Source organism: Nematolebias whitei, chromosome 18, assembly GCF_014905685.2.
Source record: "Nematolebias whitei isolate Nwh7 chromosome 18, NemWhi1, whole genome shotgun sequence".
NCBI classification, from domain to species: domain Eukaryota; kingdom Metazoa; phylum Chordata; class Actinopteri; order Cyprinodontiformes; family Rivulidae; genus Nematolebias; species Nematolebias whitei.
This window is the reverse complement of record NC_056515.1, coordinates 11929859-11949298: the sequence shown is the minus strand read 5'-3', so window position 1 is coordinate 11949298 and position 19440 is coordinate 11929859. Positions and strand designations below refer to the sequence as shown.

Genomic DNA, 19440 nt, shown 5'->3' with positions numbered 1-19440 from the left:
CATGCAGGCAATGTCCACCATAATGGATGGCTAATTCACTAACACGTTTAACACCAAACCTTTATGAAGCTAGCTTGAATCAAGGAGCTGCTAAAAAATGCCAGTGGCATGCACTTTGCTAAGAAAAGCAATAAGGGAAAAGAAGCCTGTTATCTTATTCATAACATAACTCCACGTTTGTCTATGCAAATTCACTTGAGACTGCAAGCTTACGATATCCATGATCTTCAAGAAGAAGGAAAAACTGCAAATACTGTAGCTCTAATTCTATTACAAGCCAGGTTTATGAGAAAGATCACACAAACTATCTGGAATATACAATCCTACAATCTAAAACAATCTGCATGTTCTGAAGAGTGAAAATCTCTTCACATCATCAAAACATCTCTGTCTCCGCTCACCTCGACTAAGACCACACCACCTTGCTGCTCGCCCACGGGCCTGTCTACTGAAAACACCTGTGCAAAGCTGATTTAAATCCCGGGGGGGTGGGGGTGGGGATGTCAAAATAAAAAAACTTTTGCACTCAAAATGTACATCAGTGACAGTGGTTCTCACACAGATACCACTTGGTATGAAAATGCCAGCACCATCTGGACTGAGCAGCTGCATGCAACAAACAGTTGCAAGCATGTTTGTTTCCCCATTGCTGTTGGGGATGCTACAATGCCTCGAACCGAGCCCTAATGAGACCATGGTTGAGCTAAATACAAAGCTTTAATGGTCAGAGAGCTACCAGGTTGCCAAACTGAACACCCGGTGAAGACTTCTAGAGGCCAGTGAGGTCCACAATAGCTTTGATGAAGATGGTGTCATCTCGAATGTAAGAGTTCTTGCCATCAAGTTTGGAGAGTGGGCAGAAGAGTGGACAGCCGCTGGCGATGTTCATCTCACTTACAGGTCTCTGGAAGGAGGAGGAAGTGACATCAGGTCGAAAGGCATCAATGATGTGTTCCCTGTTGCTCTGATCCAGCAGCATCAGAGTCACCTGGAGGCAAGACCAGCAATAAACTTTGATTATGTGACTGTCACATTTTTAACTAAAGACAGACAATGCACAACAGCAACAGTTATGTCACACACAGACAAAAGCATCAACAAGATATCAATACAAAAACAGTTAATACTAATAGGAAAGGCAAGTACATTTTATTTATGTAGGACACTTCATACCAGGAAGCAACACAAGGTGTTTTAAAGAATAAAAACAAGTTAACAGAACTAAAGAAAAAAAATCTACACACACACACACACACGAACATTCAATTTTCAATCAGTTAAAAGATAATTAATAAATGCAGTAATAAACAGTTTAAAATCAATTAGGTCATTAATTTAGATTTAAATATGATGAAATCAGACCCAAGTCTGAGCTCTGCAGACAGTTTGTTCCCAAGGGCAGAAATTCTACCTCATTATTGGGGGTGTCAGTAAACAGGGAGACTTTTTAATCAGTCTTTTTATTGACTTTTTTTTTTTCAAAACACACACGCACAAACACCCCCTCCCCCCCAGCACCCACCCACACACACACATACAAACGTAAAAACATGAGAAGAAATAAACAGAACAAAATCCCCTCTCACCCTTTCCACACCGGATCAGCAACAAAGACACAAACACATTACACAGGTATTGACATATTTTCAGCATAAGACACAAACGGCTGCCAAGTGTCCCAAAATCTCTCAACAGAACCTTTTAGAGTATATCTGATCTTTTCCAGATGAATATGAAGCATGACTTCTCTTATCCAGTATTCATATGCCGAGGGATGCGAATCCTTCCATCTGCATAAAATATGTCTCCTGGCTAGAAGAGAGCCAAAAGCAGTCATATTCCTCTTACACTTGCTGACAGATGCATCCACAGGGGCCACCCCCAAACACTGAAATGAATGGTGATAGGTACACAGTTTTTCCACATATCCCAGATAAAGTATCAAAAATAGATTACCAATAGCCCTGCAGCTTTGGGCAAGTCCAGAATGTGTGTAAGAGCATAGCTGAAGTTTGTTTACAGCAGTTACATGCAAGATCCAGGTCCATTTTAATCTTGGGGACAGTTTGTCTTTGGACCAATGCAGCCAGTGCACCACCTTGAATTGAATTACAGCATGTTTCAGACAGACTGAGGATGAATAAATGTTCTGAATGATCTTTTGCCAAACTGAGTATGATATGGATTCTGCTAAGTATTTTTATCATTTCAGGTTAAAAGAGTCCAAACAGGTCTCTTGGTATGAACTGAACAGTGTATAGACCTTGTTGAGTTTTTATGGGACAATTTCGTATTATTATTAAAAAGAGATCTCTCAGGAAATATGGGAACTTGAATTATTTCAGAGACCTTACCATGAAGAAGATGTGCTTGTGTAACTGGTTATGTTTGAATCACGATTGGAACAGCAGATTTTTGCTTGATTAATATAGCGAGCCTCGACCAATGGCACCTTGATGTTGACGTGTCCAAGTTTTTTTTTTACTTCTCTTTCTTTCCTCTTTCCATTGTTCTTCCTAATGTTTATTTAGGATGGTCCAGTGTTATACTCAGTTTCCTATTTTTTTCAGAAATAGTTAAAAGGACTCTCTTGAGCGTGTACAAGCTCACATTTAGATGGGAGATTGTTACAGAGTGGTGGCCCGTATGGGGAAATAATTTTTTTTTGAAAATGAGTAATATTAAACTGACTGACTTTGACTGTTGTTGTTGCTTGGGGTTTTGTTAAAAATAATTCATTTTGCATTAAGTGTGATAACTTTAGTGATATTATGGAAGAAATTCCCTCTCAACTATCTGGAGCTGAGGTATATGGTTCACTGCATGAAGCAGATGGAGTAACGGGACACCCTTTAGAAACTGATTTAGCAGGTAGTTGTCCAGGAGGCGATGTTTGGGTAACTTGGAGAAACCCTGTGGGGGAAATAACTTCTTTACTTAGTTCATTATATGCTTCAGGGCAGCACGGTGGCGCAACTGGTAGAGCTGCTGCCTCTCAGCGAGCAGGTCCTTGGTTCAAACCCCGGTCCAGAGGCCTTTCTGGGTGGAGTTTGCATGTTCTCTCCGTGCATGCGTGGGTTTTTGCTATAAATCGAGAGCAAAGTATAAGAACATATATAGACAAAACTATGGAGGCATTAGAACAGCATATGATTACTACCCTAAAAGAGTTTGAGGAAAAGTTAGTTCAGTGTTTACAGCGACATGATGAGAGGTGGAAGGTAGAGGTGGAGAAATTGAAGCACGCCCATCGATCTACTGCTACCTACCTACCCTAATCAGTGCTGAAGGTACTTTGGATCCGTCTACTGTCCAGAGGACACCCTTAATGACTCCTTCTACTGTGCGCGCACCAGTAGTGTTTACCTCGACTTGTCAGAGGTCAACCACATCTCATTCCACCCAGCCAACTACTTATCTACAAAACGTCGATCAGCCAAGTTCAAGTGCATACTCTGACCCCAACTGACCTGCACCTGTCCTTACCGAGGTGCTTCCGGCTATACCATCCTCCAATAGTGAGACACCTACACTTCCCACACCTGTCCCTCTCACTTCTGGTAGAATACCAGCAGTTTATGCCAAACCTCCCATCCACATGGACTTTCCCACATTTACAGGGGCAAGAGAGGACAAAGAGAGAGGGGCAGATGTGGTGAACTTCATTGACCAGTGTGAAACATTCTTGCCAGACCCTGAATTAATTGGGGCTTTGACTGGTGTCTTAAAAGGTCTTGCTCACAGCTGGTGGTGTGTGATCAAGAATGAAATCCAGAACTGGATGGAATTTAAGGAAGCATTCTACGCTGCATTTCTTCCTCCAGACTACCTCTCGGAGGTGGAAGAAAAACTTCGGGACATGGTGTAGTTACCAGAGCAGTGTTTGAAGGGCTTTGCCTTTGACTATCGGGCCTTGTGTTTACAGTGGAAGCCGGATATCACTGAAGCCGGGCTAGTGAGAAGGATCCTAAACAACTATAATCCTAAATTGGCTGGTTGCCTCAGAGGAACTGTCACCATGATGGATCAGTTTGTTACAGTTGGGTCCCAAGTGGAAAGAGAATGTGCAGGTGTCTATTGGGGGAAAGTTGACCAGCAAAAGTCCAAAGGTAAGACCTCAGCAAAACCATATCCTAAAGGGAACTTCAAAAGACCAGCAGATGTTGTGTCCGTTGTTCAACGAGGTCGGAGGAGAAAATCTTCCCTTTGTATATATGTTTCCATAGAAATCAGAGATAAGAAGTGTAACGCTGTCCTGGATACAGCCTGCACTTTCACATTGATGAGGCATAGCCATTGGCAGGAAATGGCTCGGGCAGATGAACAGTTAAAACGAACTGACAACCAAAAGTTTGCCCTAGCCAATGAAAAACCTACAGTGCTTTGGGAAAAGCAACTGTTCTGTACTGTTGGCATGGAATGATGTGGGTGTTGGACACCTTTATTGTAGAAGACACTAACCTCACTAACCATTATTAATCTGGGTGATAACACCTATGGAGTCAAAGGCCTAGAATTATTCGTTTTATCCCTTCATGGCTTCACCACCGAGTACTTTCTCTGTGGGTCCTGGTCCATCTCACATGAATCTGATCGTGACTCTGCCCATTAAACACACAGATAACTTCCCATCAGACTTAAGACCAGCAGTTTTGAATCAACTGCCTGAAATTAACAAACTTCTTCAAACCTGGCACATGGTGTGCACTTATACTTTAAGTAAAACATCGATGGAAGTGCACAACATTTACACCACAGATGAGCTACCAGTTAAAGCGAGAGTCTACAGGGTGTTACCCTTTAAACGACAGATAAACAAAGACCATATTGAAAAAATGCTTCAAGACGGCATCATAGAGCCCTCACAATCTTTTTTGGCTTCTCCTGTGGTTCTTGTCCCAAAACCAGATAAAACATTCAGGTTTTGTGTGGATTATAGGGCCTTAAATGCTAAAGATAGACAGAATGCCTACCCCATGCCTCTTATTCATGAGTTGCTGGAATCCATGAACGGTGCTTCAGTGTTTAGCACTTTAGATTTGAAATCAGGTTACTGGCAAATGGCCGTGGCTGAAGAAAGTAAAGGCAAAACGGCAGTAACAACACCTTTTGGACTGTATCAGTTTAAATGTATGCCTTTCAGACTGAGGAATGCTGGTGCCTTATTTCAGAGACTCATGGAAAGGGTGCTTGGAGACCTGAGAGGATAAATTAGTTTTGTCTACATAGATGATGTGATCATTTTCTCTCCCACACTAGAACATATGAAAGATTTGGAGGCAGTTTTTTTCCAAATTGCACAAAGCGAACGTGACTTTAAATCTGAGAAAATGCAACTTCTTTCAACCAGAACTCAAATTTTTGGGTCATATAGTGTCTGGGAGGGGGATTCGAGTAGATCCAAATAAGAGCCTGGCGATTACAAATTACCCCGTACTCACGGATAAGAAATCACTTCAGCAATTCTTAGGGTTGGTAGACTGGTACCACAAATTAATTTCCCATTTTGATGACATAGCTGCACCCTTATACCATCTTCTCAAAAAAGCCAGCAAATGGAAATGGTGTCCAGACTGCCAGCGGGCATTTGAACAATTAAAATAAGTCCTGGTAGAGGCCCCCATATTAATGCAACCCAACTTCCAACTGCCGTTTGTGATGCACGCAGATGCCAGTGATGTGGGACTGGGCACGGTATTAGTGCAAATGACACCTGAGGGAGAGAAGGTCATTGCCTTTGTGTCCAGATCCCTGAGGGGTGTGGAGTGTAATTATTCCACCCCAGAGGAAGAGTGCTTGGCTATAGTGTGGGCTGTTGAAAAGTAGTGGCATTTCATAGAAAGATCAGAGTTCACATTATATACTGACCATGCAGCATTGACTTGGGCATTTAACTGTCCAAAGGCAACTTCTCGCTTGACCCGATGGGTGCTTCGGCTGCAAGAATACCACTTCAAAGTCCATTACAGAAAAGGGTTACATAACTTGGTTCCTGATGCGCTGTCAAGAGCAGTGTGTAAAATCAACATGGCATACATTGCAGCGGCCATATCTAAATCTGGGTCAGAGTTACCTTTGGTATTGGCTGACATCAAAGGGGCTCAGGAGAAAGATTCCACCCTGCTTGACATGGTCCAGTCATCTGCTGATAAGAACCCCAACATAAAAGGGTTCTGTAAAGTTCAGGATGTCTGGTACAGGAAGTCCTTTGTCACAGATCAAGGAGAAAAGTTTCAGCTGGTTGTACCCAAGTCTGTGATAACCCAGTTTCTCAGTTATTTTCATGATCACCCTCTAAGTGGACACTTAGGGAAACTAAAAACATTGTTAAGGATACTGGAAGTAGCCTGGTGGCCCACAGTCAGGAAAGATGTCTGGGCCTAAATTAAAACCCGTGTCACCTGCCAAAAGTATAAACCGGACAATCAGAAGCCAGCAGGACATAATGGGTCCTCTTCCCCGTAGCAAGAATTGAAACATACCTGTTGATAATCATTGACTATTTCACTAAGTGGGTAGAAATGTTTCCACTGAAAGACAGCAAAGCTCAGAAAATTGCCAGCATCTTAAAGAATGAAATATTTACCCGCTTTGGTGTTCCTCGAGAGCTGTTATCAGATCGTGGCCCTCGGTTTACGAGCCACAAGATGGAAAAGCTCTGTCGCACTTGGGGTGTGATTCAAAAGTTCACCACAAGCTATCATCCCCAAGCCAATCTTACTGTACGGTTAAATAGAACAATCAAAACAATGATATCCTCCTTTGTGGGAGAACACCATACCAACTGGGATCAATGGACCCAAGAGTTTAGGTTTGCCATCAACGCTGCACAGCATGAGACAACTGGAAAGTCACCAGCTGAGCTTACTCTTGGTCAACCTCTCAAAGGCCCATTAGAGAGAATCATTGGCCACTCTACTAGTCTTCAGTAGACACCCTATAAACTTCTGGACAGACACAAAGAAATGACTGAACAGGTTAAGTGGAAAATAGGGTTGAACCAGGCCCGACAAGCTAAGTATTATAATGCCCGTAGGAGAAGTGTACAGCTCTTTCCGGGTAGACTTAGTCTGGGTCCGGTCCCATCCACTCTCCAAAGCCACTGACAGATTTTCCTCAAAGCTAGCGCCTAGAAGGTCAGGTCCAGCTGTTGTGAGGAAACAAGTAGGTTCTGTGAATGACCAGATACAGTGGACAGACCAGAGTAGAAAAATGGATACAGTTAATGTGGTAAATTTAAAGCCCTATTATGGAGTACAGACCCAGGTGCCAGGTGGGGATCTGTGACATCACACTAAATAAAGGTATTTGGGAAAAAAATGTTTACCTTGGACCTACATAAAGGAAATAGAAATAAAATGTTTGTATTAGTATAAATACAACAATGTCTTGTTGATGTGTACTTCAGCCTCAAAAGAATCCACGGGAAAAATTATCTGGGTCACAGCTTTACCGGAACTAATAAAGAGACAAGGATTTGACAGCAAAGGGAGAGTGGCAGGTGAAGCAGTGTGCGGAGACACAGCGAACGGACCAGTGAAGTTCCTGAGTTAGCCCAGAATAACTGGAGTTGGGCTTCATGCTGAAGTTAGATCAAACTCAGGATGGAAGAAGAAGACTTTCCCATATTAATGCAAAGTGCTACACGGGGAAGGATCGGTCCGGATTCCCTGGAGCGATTTTGGCGGAGAGTGCTCCAGGTCTAGAGAAGGAAACCCTGGGGACAGAGACGCCAACCCGGTGAAACGTTTCCTTATTTTATTTTTTTCTCCTTTCGTTTTGAGACTGAAGGATTATATGGGCCCCATATTCTTTTCTGAATATGTTCTGAGTGCCTAATTGCCAACGTTTTTATGGGACAATTTCATATTTTATTAAAGAGAGATCTCTCTTGGGAAATATGGGAACTTGAATTATTTCAGAAACTTTATTATGATCATGAAGATGTGCTTGTATAACTGATTATGTTTGAATCACGATTAGAACAGTTGATTTTTGTTTGATTAATATAGCGAGCCTCGACCAAAGGCACCTTGAAGTTGACGTGTCCAAGTTTTTTTTTACTTCTCTCTTTCTTTCCTCTTTCCATTATTCTTTCTAATGTTTATTTACATGTGTCCAGTGTTATACTCAGTTTCCTAATTTTTTCAGAAATAGTTAAAAAGAATTCTCTTGGGCATGTACAAGCTCACATTTAGATGGGAGCTTGTTACAGCCGTAGATGATGTGCGAGTAAATGCCCATCCTTTTCACCATACTCATAGTAACAATGTCTGGATATTAAGTATTTTGCCTGCCAATTAGACAAAGTATTAATTTCAGTTTGAAGTAACAAACAATTTTTCACTAGATCTTGTGAAGGGGAGTGGCTGTATTCTCTGACCAAATGTAAAATCTCATCAGTTAACTGTCTTAACCGTACCAAGCATTTTTCTTTTGATCTGCACAATAGGAAATTATTTGATCCCTCAGGTAAGGCTTTGATGCCTCCCAGACTGTATAGAGTGGCATCCCTGGTGTCCGATTAACATCAAGAAAATTTTCAATTTCAGATTTAAGGAATTCAAGAAAATCCTCCTCGGCCAAGAGCAAGGGGTTAAGTCGCCAAGGACGATACATAGATTGTGTGACCAGAACGAGCAATTTCATAATAAGTGGGCCATGGTCATAAATAACCATGGCCCCATAATTGCATTATCTCACTAAAGGCAGAATTTGTTTATCAAGGAAGAAGTAGTCAATTTGTGAATATGTCTTACGAACTGGGGAAAAGAACGAGTATGATATTGAAGTAGAATTATGGAAATGCCAAACATCAGCCACACCATAAGATTTAAGGAATGAGTTGATATATTATGTGGACGTAGTCAGGGTAGTTTTCCCCATCGAACTACGGTCAAGAGATGAAAGCACACAATTTGTGTCACGATAAGTTGTGTGTTGATATATTTGGTATGTTTGAAAAGAGGTTATTAAAAAATGTGAAGTCATCCCAGTTATACTGAAACCAAAATCACTGGGTGTGTATACCTTTCTCACCAGTATAACATACCTCCCTGCAGTGTCAGTATGTATACTCAAGGCTGTAAATTGTACCTGCTTGCCAACCATAATGGCTGCCCCTCTTGAGTTGGATTGAAAATTAGATTTAAACACCTGACCAGACCATTTTATAACAAAACTTACACTGTCTGCAGAATGCACATGGGTCTCTTGTAAAAATATGATTTCAGTATTCAGCTGCTTCAGATGCAACATAATTTTCCAATATTTTATTGAAACATTAAGGAATTAAATATTCCAGCTTATGCAGTTAACTGGACAGCTATTAGAGTGTCTAACATCCTTAAAAGTGGTCATTATTGAACAATTGGATATTTTTGAGTACACACAAACTGCCACAAGGTATAAAAAAAACAACAAACTGATCTGGTATAAACCCACCCCTCTCTCCTGCATGAACATGGAGAGAACAACATCTATCAACTGAGAATCCGCACATCTGTGCTTATACTGACGAACACAGCTCTAACTGCCTGGACTCCCGCATGTCCACATATGAAAATAAATAAATACAAAACAGCAAACAATAGAGTGAATTACTCAATTCGAAGTGTTTATGTCATACAATCACCTTCCAATATAAGTTAAATGTTGTACATAACCACATCAAAGTTCCAAACAGCCAAAAATCATTTTTATTTATTTTATTTTTTTATTTATCCTTTATTTATACAGGTAGTCTCGTTGAGTCACGAGAACTCATTTTCAAGAGAGACCTGTTTTTGGAAGCAGATGATGGGGGTTAAGGGCCTTGCTCAAGGGCCCAGAGTGGGGCAAATGAGGGTGGAGGCAGGTGTGGATGCTTCACCTTTTCCACCCACAATTTGATGTTATCAGTCCGGGGAGTTGAGCCTGCAACTTTCCGATCACAGGCCCATCTTCTCTAACCTCTGCGCCACCACTCCCCTAGTTTTAGTCAAACATAAACCTGAAAAGAATGCTGATCTGCTCTCTCACTGCTTGAAGCTCACCTTTAATAAAGGCGAGATCCTCTGTGAGGGTGGCTCTCATCTCCGATCTAATTATCCCTGAAATTTCTGCTTTTATTGAAGCCAGAATGTCCTATGCAAGGGCCGGCACATCCTTCTCTGTGGAATCTGGTGTGGGTGGAGCTGAGTCCCCAGCTTTAGCAGTTCCGTGGCCCGAGGCGGTGTCAGGTCCAGTGGCCACAGAACCCATAGTGTAATATTTCTTCAATTTCTATGCCGTATTTCAGCTCTGCCGAGTCACATGACAATGCCAACTCCTGGAGCATCCAACATGGAGGCAGCGAGAATATTCTCCCGAAAGGCAGTTTTTTGGCAGTAATGGCAAGAGCCCAGTTAAAAGCAACCTAATGTGCCGGCACCATCTTGTTCCCCCCACCTAAGCGCTAATTTAAAAAAAATAATTCACTTCCTGGTCGCATGGTCATGTGATTTACAACAACTTATTCTTCCTTTTTACAAAAGTATAAAACCATATAAACTATTAGAACAGGTTGCTAAACATCTGCATCCATACACAATAATAAAGTCCAAAATGAAAAATTATTCACAACTATACGGAGCACTCTGATGTTGCCATGCAAATGTGTAAACAAAATCTCTCTGGTGGTCACTAAATATTTTATGTGCTCACTTTTTAGGCGATATGACTTTTTTAAATACACCTGTTGGTCTAGGTTTTTACCTTCTGGTTAAAAGGCCATTTGAGTAGAGCATCACTCAGTCCTCTCATCACTACAAAGAACAGGGACAGGTGGCTGCCACGCCCCGTCCCATCTCCATTCAGATAGATCCGCAGGCACATCTTATAGCCATACTTACTGGTGTAAAAGGCTGAAAAGAAAACGAGACAAAAACTTAATGCAAAGGTTCAATTGAAAAACATTCAAAACAAAACAGTGTAACTCCAATAGCAAAAAGACATTTGGAAAAAAATGAACCACTGCTGCTGTTTTAGAAACTGCTTTTTTAGGTTTTAGGTGGTCCCCTCTCTTGGATCAATTTGGGCCCCCCATTTAATGTGGGGTCTACTGTCTACTGCCCCTGTCGTGCTCCCCTCCGGTGGTGGGCCCCCCTGCCGCCGGTGTATTGGCAGCTCTCAGCAGCTGGGGCTGGGTGGTGGGGTGTGTGCAGGCCCGCCCTGGTGGCTGCCTGCCGGGGCCTGGGTGCCATGGCTCTGTCGGGCCTCTATTGGGGGGTGGTATGACCTCGGGACTTGGTGTCCATGGCCGGATCTACTCTGGAGGGGCGGGTTGCCGGCAGGGCCTGTGGACTCGTCGCTGCAGCCTCCTGGGGGTTCTGCATTGTGGTTGCTGGGGATCGCCCGAGGCTTCCCTTTGCTTCTCTCTCTGGGGGGTGCGGGTGTCCCTGTTGGGGGACTCCCAGAGCTCCAAGCTTGGGGACCGCTGTGTGTCTGTGGCTCTGGTCTTCCCTGTGTTACCATTGTGTCCTGTGGGGACGGGTCTGTGGGTCCCCACATCCATTATTGAACATTTTTATGGAGAAACCTTATAGTGACAAGCATGCTCACACAGGTGTTTAGATTCAGGGGTTTATCAGATACACACACAATTGGGTTGTGGAGGCCACTAAATATATCTTGTATTACCATGTAGTGTATAAAATAATTTCTAATGATGTTATAAGTATCATTATATATATTGTTTGTTGTTGTGGTTTCTCGGTTTTGTCTCTCTCTCTCTCTCTCTCTCTCTCTCTCTCTCTCTCTCTCTCTCTCCTCTATTCCTATCTCCTTCTTTACCTTTTAACCCTACTCTCACTTTTCTGCTTTGTTTTCTTATTTGTTTTTCATCCCCATGTCCATTACATCTGAAACAAACCCATAGCAAATTCTAATAAAATTTAATTTATATATCAAGTGGAGCATTAAGGCCAGTCATAATGTTCTGCTTGTGAAAGTAAATCTGTTGGGCATCACTTTGACACTCAGACAATAATTCTAAGTGTCACAATGCTGGACAGGACAAGAGGAAAATAAAAAGAAACAAGAAAACAAAAAGAAACTGTTGATTATTCATGAAGCTTGTAGTTTAGGTTACAGTTTGAATATGTTAACACATTAATATTTTTACCTGGTGAGAACATGGCAGGGGCTCGACCTGCAATAGCATCCTGTCGCTTTTTAGCAAAATCTGAGATCCTCCAGACAAAGACACCGTCAAAGGTGGTGGCAGACATTTCTCTCAGTCGGCCCTCCATCTCAACCACTGTCAGGTCCTTCAGCCCCACTGTTCTCTCCAACTGTCGCACCTGAAGAGCAAACACATGGTTTTATACGTGTATAAATGTCCTGTCTTGCAGAGTAATGCAACAGAGAGCAGTGACTTAGATGATCTGGTACTTCACTTGATGAAATTGCTCTACTGAAAAAGAAAGTAATCAATCAGAGGAAGCTGGCTCCTTGATTAATTTCTGCATTACATACTTTAAAACAGGCATCTAGAAAGCCAGAAAGAAAATGGTGCTCATCTAACATGAAATAACTATTTAATTTGAAGAGATAGCCTGCTAACACACAAGAAAACTTTCCATAAAGCTAGAACTGTATATTATTCATATTTAATAGATGAGAATAAAAATAACCAAAAATAGAAAGAAAAAAAAACTTTTTGGGGTTATTCTTTTGAGAATAATTTTTAAATCAAAGATTTTAATTTTCTTCAAATGAAGTGGTGTCCCATAATTTTAAGAAATAATTTTAATAACCCGATCCTCAACAGACAGATGTGGTTTACTTTGCCAGAGGAATGAAAATGGCTGTAGTCAACATTTGTTTCTAAAAGAGAGAGGAACATAGAGTGACCTATGAATGGAGGAAGGCATATACAAATAGACTACATTCTGTGTAGAAGCGAAACCCTGAAAGAGATTGGGGGTTGTAAGGTTGCGGCAGGGGAGTGTGGCCAAGCAACATCGAATGGTTGTAAGTAGAATGACTATTGTTGTGAATGAGAAAAATGTAAAATCAGAGAAAAAGATGAAAATGTAGCTGAGAAAAGAAGAATGTTGTGAGAAATTGAAAGAGGGGCTGTTACAGGCTCTAGGTGGTAAGAAAGACCTTCCAAATGACTGGGCTACTACAGCAACAGTAATTAGAGAGACAGGTGGGAAGGTACTGTACTTTATGTGTCATATGGACAGAGAATGGATGATAAGGAAAGCTGGTGGTGGAATAGTAAAGTGCAGGTAGCTATTCCAAGAAAGAGGTTAGCCAAGAAGAAATACGACAGTGACAGGACTGAAGAGAGGAGACAGGAATATAAGATAGGAAGTAGAGCAGAGAGGGAAGTAGTAAAGGCAAAGCAGAAGGCATATGATGAATTGTATGAGAGGCTGGACACTAAAGAGGGTGAGAAGGACTTGTACCGATTGGCAAAACAGAGGGATTAGGCTGGAAAGTATATACAGCATGCTAGGCTTGCTAAAGATAGGAAATGTAATGTTCTAACTAGTGAGAGGAGTGTGATGGGAAGATGGAAGGAGTAATTTGAGGAACTAATGAATGAAGAAAAGGGAATGGAAAGAAGAGTAGAGGTCATAGAAACAATCATAGGTCATATGGACAAGGAAGTGGAATAGATTAGTGAGGGTGAAATCCAGAAAGCTCTGAAAAAAATAAAGAAGTGGAAAGCAGTAGGACCTGATGACATACAGTGGAGGTTTGGAAATGTCTTGGAAAGATGGCAGTGAGGTTTTTGACTCAAATATTTAATGGCATATTTGAGGGTGAGAAAATGCCTGAGGAATGGAGAAGAAGTGTGCTGGTGCCCATTTTTAAGAACAAGGGTGATGTACAGAGTTGTAGCAACTTCAGGGGAATTGAGTTAATGAGTCACACAATGAAGATCTGGGGTTAGAGTTGTGGAAGCAAGACTTAGACGAGAGGTGACTGTGAGTAGCAGTAGGGTTTCATTCCAAGAAAGATCACCACAGATGACATAGTTGCTTTGATGATGCTGATGGAGAAGTACAGAGAGGGTCAGAAAAAAAACTTAATTGTGTTTTTGTGGATTTAGAAAAAGCATATAACAGGGTGCCAAGAGAGGAGGTGTGGTATTGCATGAGGAAATCTGGAGTGGCAGAGAAGTATGTTAGACTGGTACAGGACATGTATGAGGACAGCAGGACAGTGGTGAGATGTGCTGTAGGATAGACAGATAGCTTCAAGTTGGGGTTGGGAGTGCATCAAGGATCGGTTCTGAGAACCTTCTTGTTTGCTCCAGTGGTAGACCGACTAACAGATGAGGTCAGGTAGAAATCCACATGGACTATGATGTTTGCAGATGACATTGTGATCTGTGGTGAGAACAGGGAACAGGAGGAAGAGGACTTAGACAGGTGGAGGTATGCATGTGAAAGAAGAAAGAAAGTCAGCCATAGAAAGACAGAGTACATGTGTGTGAAAGAGAGGGAGACCGGTGTAACAATGAGGCTACAAGGAGCAGAGGTCAAGGTGCAGGACTTCAAGTACTTTGGGTCCACCGTCCTTGAAAATGTGGAGTGTGGTAAAGAGGTGAAAAAGAGAGTCCAGGCAGGATGGAGTGGACAGAGAACAGTTTCAGGAGTAATTTGTGACAAAAGGGTATCTGCAAAGTCCAAAGGAAAAGTTCACAAGACAGTTGTGAGACCAGCTATGTTGTATGGTCTGGAGATAGTGACATTGGCAAAACGACAGAAGAAATAACTGGAAGTGGCAGAGATGAAGATAGTGAGATTCTCTTTAGGAGTGACAAGGATGGATAAGATTAGGAATGAGATCAGCAGAGGTACTGCACAGGTTGAACAACTGAGAGATAAAGTTAGAGAGGCCAGACTGAGATGGTTTGGACATAACCAGAGGAAAGACAGTGTGTATATTGGTAGAGGGATGTTGGAAATGTAGCTGCCAGGAAAAAGACAAAGAGGAAGGCCAAATAGGAGATATATGGATGCAGTAAAAGAGGACATGGGAGTAGTTAAGAGTGAGGATTGAGGATGCAGAGGACAGAGTGAGATGGAGGAGAATGACTCACTGTGGCCACCTCTGAAAAGGGGAAAAGCCAAAAGAAGAAGAAAGAAGATGAGTCCAGTTCATTATTATGTGTTTTTGTTTTACATCTTTATATTTGTGGTATTTCATGGGTTAATTTCTGAACCAACTGTATTCATGAGTATGGACGAGCTCACTGAATTCTATAAAATACAAAAATAACATACTGATTTTAACAAGGTTAAGTCAGGTCCTCTGGACAGATTCTTCTTTGTTAAAATGTTTCATGTTTTATCCAAAAGACCTTCAGTCTGAAGCGCTGAGCAAACTCAGTCTTATCCACCTTTTTCGTACATCGCATGATGCTTTGTGTGATATATACAAGCAACTTCCGGTAGAGTGAAAACTAAGTTTGTTTATGTGCAAACAGTACATACGAACAGTCTGAGCATTGTGGATTTACTATTTTAAACATGTAGGAATACCATCTGACAGAGCTAATAATGGACAATATAATCATACTGCTGACTGCTGCAGATGAGGGATGGAGGACGACCTGAAGAAGTGGCTGCAGATTATATCTACTACCATATTAGCTACAGTACATCTGCAAGCATGTTTAGCTACATTATTGACTCTGTTCTTCTGACAGTGAAGTGATGAACAACCTGAAAAGCTCTGAGGCGTATTAATATCTACACAGTAATAAGGTTGGTGACGTTTTGTAAAAGAAGTGGGACACAATCTTATTAATCTTAATCTTAAAGCAGAGACAGAGCTCAGCCAAAGCCTTAAAGTCACTGAGTCTGGGTGTTAGTTTCAACATGAGGTTGCAGGTTGTTCATGCATTGCAGGGCAAGGCAGGTTGCAGCCACACTGCTGCAATACTTCGGAAAGTAAATGCTGATTATTATTTTATTTTTATCAATTACTTTAATTGCATTTGTAATGATAGTGTGCACCTACTGTTTTTAGTTTGGAGTAAGCCCAGATGGAATTTTGGACTCAGCTCCTAGAGATCAAATGTCCTCATGTCACTTTCAGAGTTTCTGTGTCAGCCAAATTGTGACATCAGATGCTTAGAAGATGAGACGTATCTCATTCTTCCTAATAGGCAAAGTGGATACTACCTCCAGGTGAGTACATATTGTAATTTACAATCTATGAACTTATGTGACAAGTATTAGTAAACCATTAAAACAAACCATAAGACATATTTTACATTATTCTTCAAGGCTCAGCGGACAATGACGTACCTGGAACTGCAAGCTGATTACCGGTATCTGGACACCAACAGAACACCTGGAGTTGGACATTTCATTTGACAAAGACTTTACAGATACACACACAAAACGCCTCCAGAATTTTTACTATATGAACATGCTTCCAACATAGGTAGATTAATCTGTTGCAAAGACGATTCAGCTCTGCCACAAAACCTTGATCTCTTTAAAATGCAGTAAGCAAATAAATATTCTGTGTACTACATACACAACACATGAAGAGCATTGTATGAAGCTAGGGAGAAAATAACAGTTTTAAGTGTTGTTATTAATTTTATTAAAAACATAAAACTTCAAAACATAATATCCCCTTCAGGCATCCATCCATCCGTTTACTGGTTTATACTTTAGGTTGTTCAGTTGTACCTCAGTTGTTTTCAGAAAATGTTAATTGAATGAGATGCGTAAGCAGTTAAAGTACAATAATAAATATATTTTTTTCAGTTTTCACTTTTTGACATTGTGATGTTTTAAACCACCGTGCTAAATCAGCCATGACACAGTTCTGTCTTAGTTTCAATAAAGTCATTAGGAGTTGGTCTACAACAGGCAGAAAATGAAACAGGAGCAAATTGTTGTAGGCAAGATACAATATTCAACGTGACGGTGGACCTTTTGAATAGTTGTGTTCCTCCATCCCTGGATCTGACCACTGAGTTTGGGCATTACATGATGAAGACGATGATGTTGAGCACAGCTCCTCATTCTTCTCCACCTCATCAAGCTAATCTGAAGGTAGCAATAACACATATAATTATTAATGCAAGATACATTGGGGTTTTCTTATATCATTACAACATTTACCCTCCCATCAATTATCAAAGCTTTATCAAAGCATTATCAAAGCTACAAATGAAAATTCATAGTAACACTTCTGTTGTGAAACTACAATATTTTTAGATTTCTGCTACCCTGCTGTCAATGCCATAAACAAAAGTTGCATTTTAATTGCAGAAAAAATTATAATACGGAAGACGAACAAATACTATGAAGCTGTGTCCTCCATACACTTGAAATCATACCTGATATTCTCATCACTGTTTTCAATCCTTCTGAGGATCTGCCGTCTCTTCTCCGGTGGTTTATTTAAGTCCAGACACAAAGTAGGATGCAGGTTTTCCTCCGTCGGCCGTTTGTCAACAAAGTAAAATGAGCTCACATACAGAGTTTTGGGTGGTCTCTTCAATTTCAGATTTTAAGCCACATTCATCTTAATTCCTCATCTGTAGGTAGGCAATGGAAAATATATCGCTTTTCACAGGAACACTCTCTTTTGGTTTTGGGTACGTGTTCAAAACACTGTTGGTGTAGCCACTGATTTAGTTTGGTCTGGTTGTTCCTGCAGCCGTGAACAACACAGCAGGTGCCTGCACTCCGGTTGGACATTTTCGTAAATGTTACGTTTGTTAAATAAATTTTAACAAAACAAAAACAGCATTTTCTCTGCTGAACTAACTCTGCTCTCCATGCTCTGCCACTATATTACCACTACTTCCGGTGTCGGACCGGGAGTTTCTCGCATAGTCTTTTCTAGAGTAGAGGCACCAGGAATAAGGTGGATAAACAGCACCTTCTTATAGTGGATAAACCAGTTTGCTGGTGACATTCTGAACTAGCTGTTCACATATAAAAAGTGGACCATCAGCCTAAAAATTGATTGTTAGTACCATGATGGCTGCTTGCTATTCACAGAGGCTGAGTGATGGTAGCAATAACAACATTATAAGAGAATGACAGGTGAACATGGAGGACTCTGCCCCTGTTTAATGATGGACTGGTTCTCGTCACAAAGATGGCTTCCTTTACTCCTCTCTCGAATTTCTCAGGGCACTAACGACTAATTGTTAAGGCACTAATGATCAACTGTTAAGCTGATGGTCCTCCTTAAATATGTGAACGGCTAGTTCTGGATGTCATCAGCAAACTGCTTGATCCACTATGAGAAGATGCTATTTCTAAGACTTAGTTTATTGCCGCGCCTCAGACTGAAGAAGTCTTTTGAATAAAAGACGAAACGTTTCAATAAAGAATCCGTCCAGAGGACCTGACTCAACCTTGTTATCTTCCTGGATTATTGAGCATGCATCAGGACATAACATACTGATTTTCTGCAGAGATGTAGGAAGTATTTTTGATGTGTAAGTGTCAAGTACTGAAGTATCGTGTGAATGGAGGTCATGGTATGCTAGAATCGAGCGGCTCTGTGCAGTTTGTGTTTGATGTCATACCTTATTGCTCAGAGCCTCGATCTTATCTTGGTCCAGTTTATGCTGCCGGTTGCTGGCCTCCATAGTTGTGGCAAACCTCTCTACCTCTCTGTTAAGAACACAAACCACGTTTTCAAACGTCCCAGATTTGACCTCAAGTTCTGTGCACCTTCGGCCCAATTCAGCCACCTTAGTTTTTTCACTGTGGAGCTGGAGCTCCAGCGCTGCGCCCACAGAGCTAGGCAGGGGTGTGAAAGACGTAGACACAGATAGAGTGGGAGGAAGAGTGGGAGGTGGAGGGAGAGGAGCTGAAGCGGATGGAACAGGTGGACCAGAGCTGGAGGACGACGACAAGGAGGAGGAAGTGGCGGCAGCTCCCTGCACGGGAGGCCCAGATGAGGTGATGCTGAGCTGGGAGACTCTAGCCTCGAGTTCCCTGAGGGATTGTTGGAGTTCTATCAGTTTGTGTCCGGCTACTTCCAGTCCTTGGGGCTGCAGACCCTCCATGCTTACTTTCATGCCCATAATATAGTGCAGGAGTAGGTTAAGGTGCTCGTAGGCGAAGGCACGTTCATGATCATGAATCTTCTCCTTCTCTACCTATAAAAAAAAAGAGAGAGAGACAAAAACATAATAAAAAATTGCTTTAATCAGCTAAATACAGTTTTTAAAACATTTATTAGGTGTGTCAATGCATAAGAATTTAAGGACCCCTTTTACTTTTCCATTCAATTTTTTTCTTCCATATCTCATCAAGTAGTTTAAAAAAACATACAAATTATAAACCAAAATATATGGCTTGGTTGGGAATATTGTGCTATAATTTTAGGTAGTGTTAGGGATTCATATTTGAATTTGTTAATAGGATGGATGGATGGATGGATGGATGGATGGATGGATGGATGGATGGA

At 41.4% G+C, this 19440-nt stretch overlaps 1 protein-coding gene across 1 annotated transcript in view; it reads right to left on the bottom strand.

Moving 5' to 3' along the window:
- Positions 1 to 674: 674 nt before the first annotated feature.
- Positions 675 to 19440, bottom strand: part of LOC119424753 (TNF receptor-associated factor 2) — a 55021-nt gene continuing 36255 nt past the window's right edge. The window contains exons 8-11 of the mRNA XM_037692253.1: positions 18551 to 19129; positions 12143 to 12320; positions 10735 to 10883; positions 675 to 988 (exon numbers count right to left, since the gene is read on the bottom strand). Of these exons, the coding sequence (XP_037548181.1) occupies positions 770 to 988; positions 10735 to 10883; positions 12143 to 12320; positions 18551 to 19129 (1125 nt within the window). The 3' untranslated portion in view covers positions 675 to 769. The remainder of the gene's footprint in view (positions 989 to 10734; positions 10884 to 12142; positions 12321 to 18550; positions 19130 to 19440) is intronic.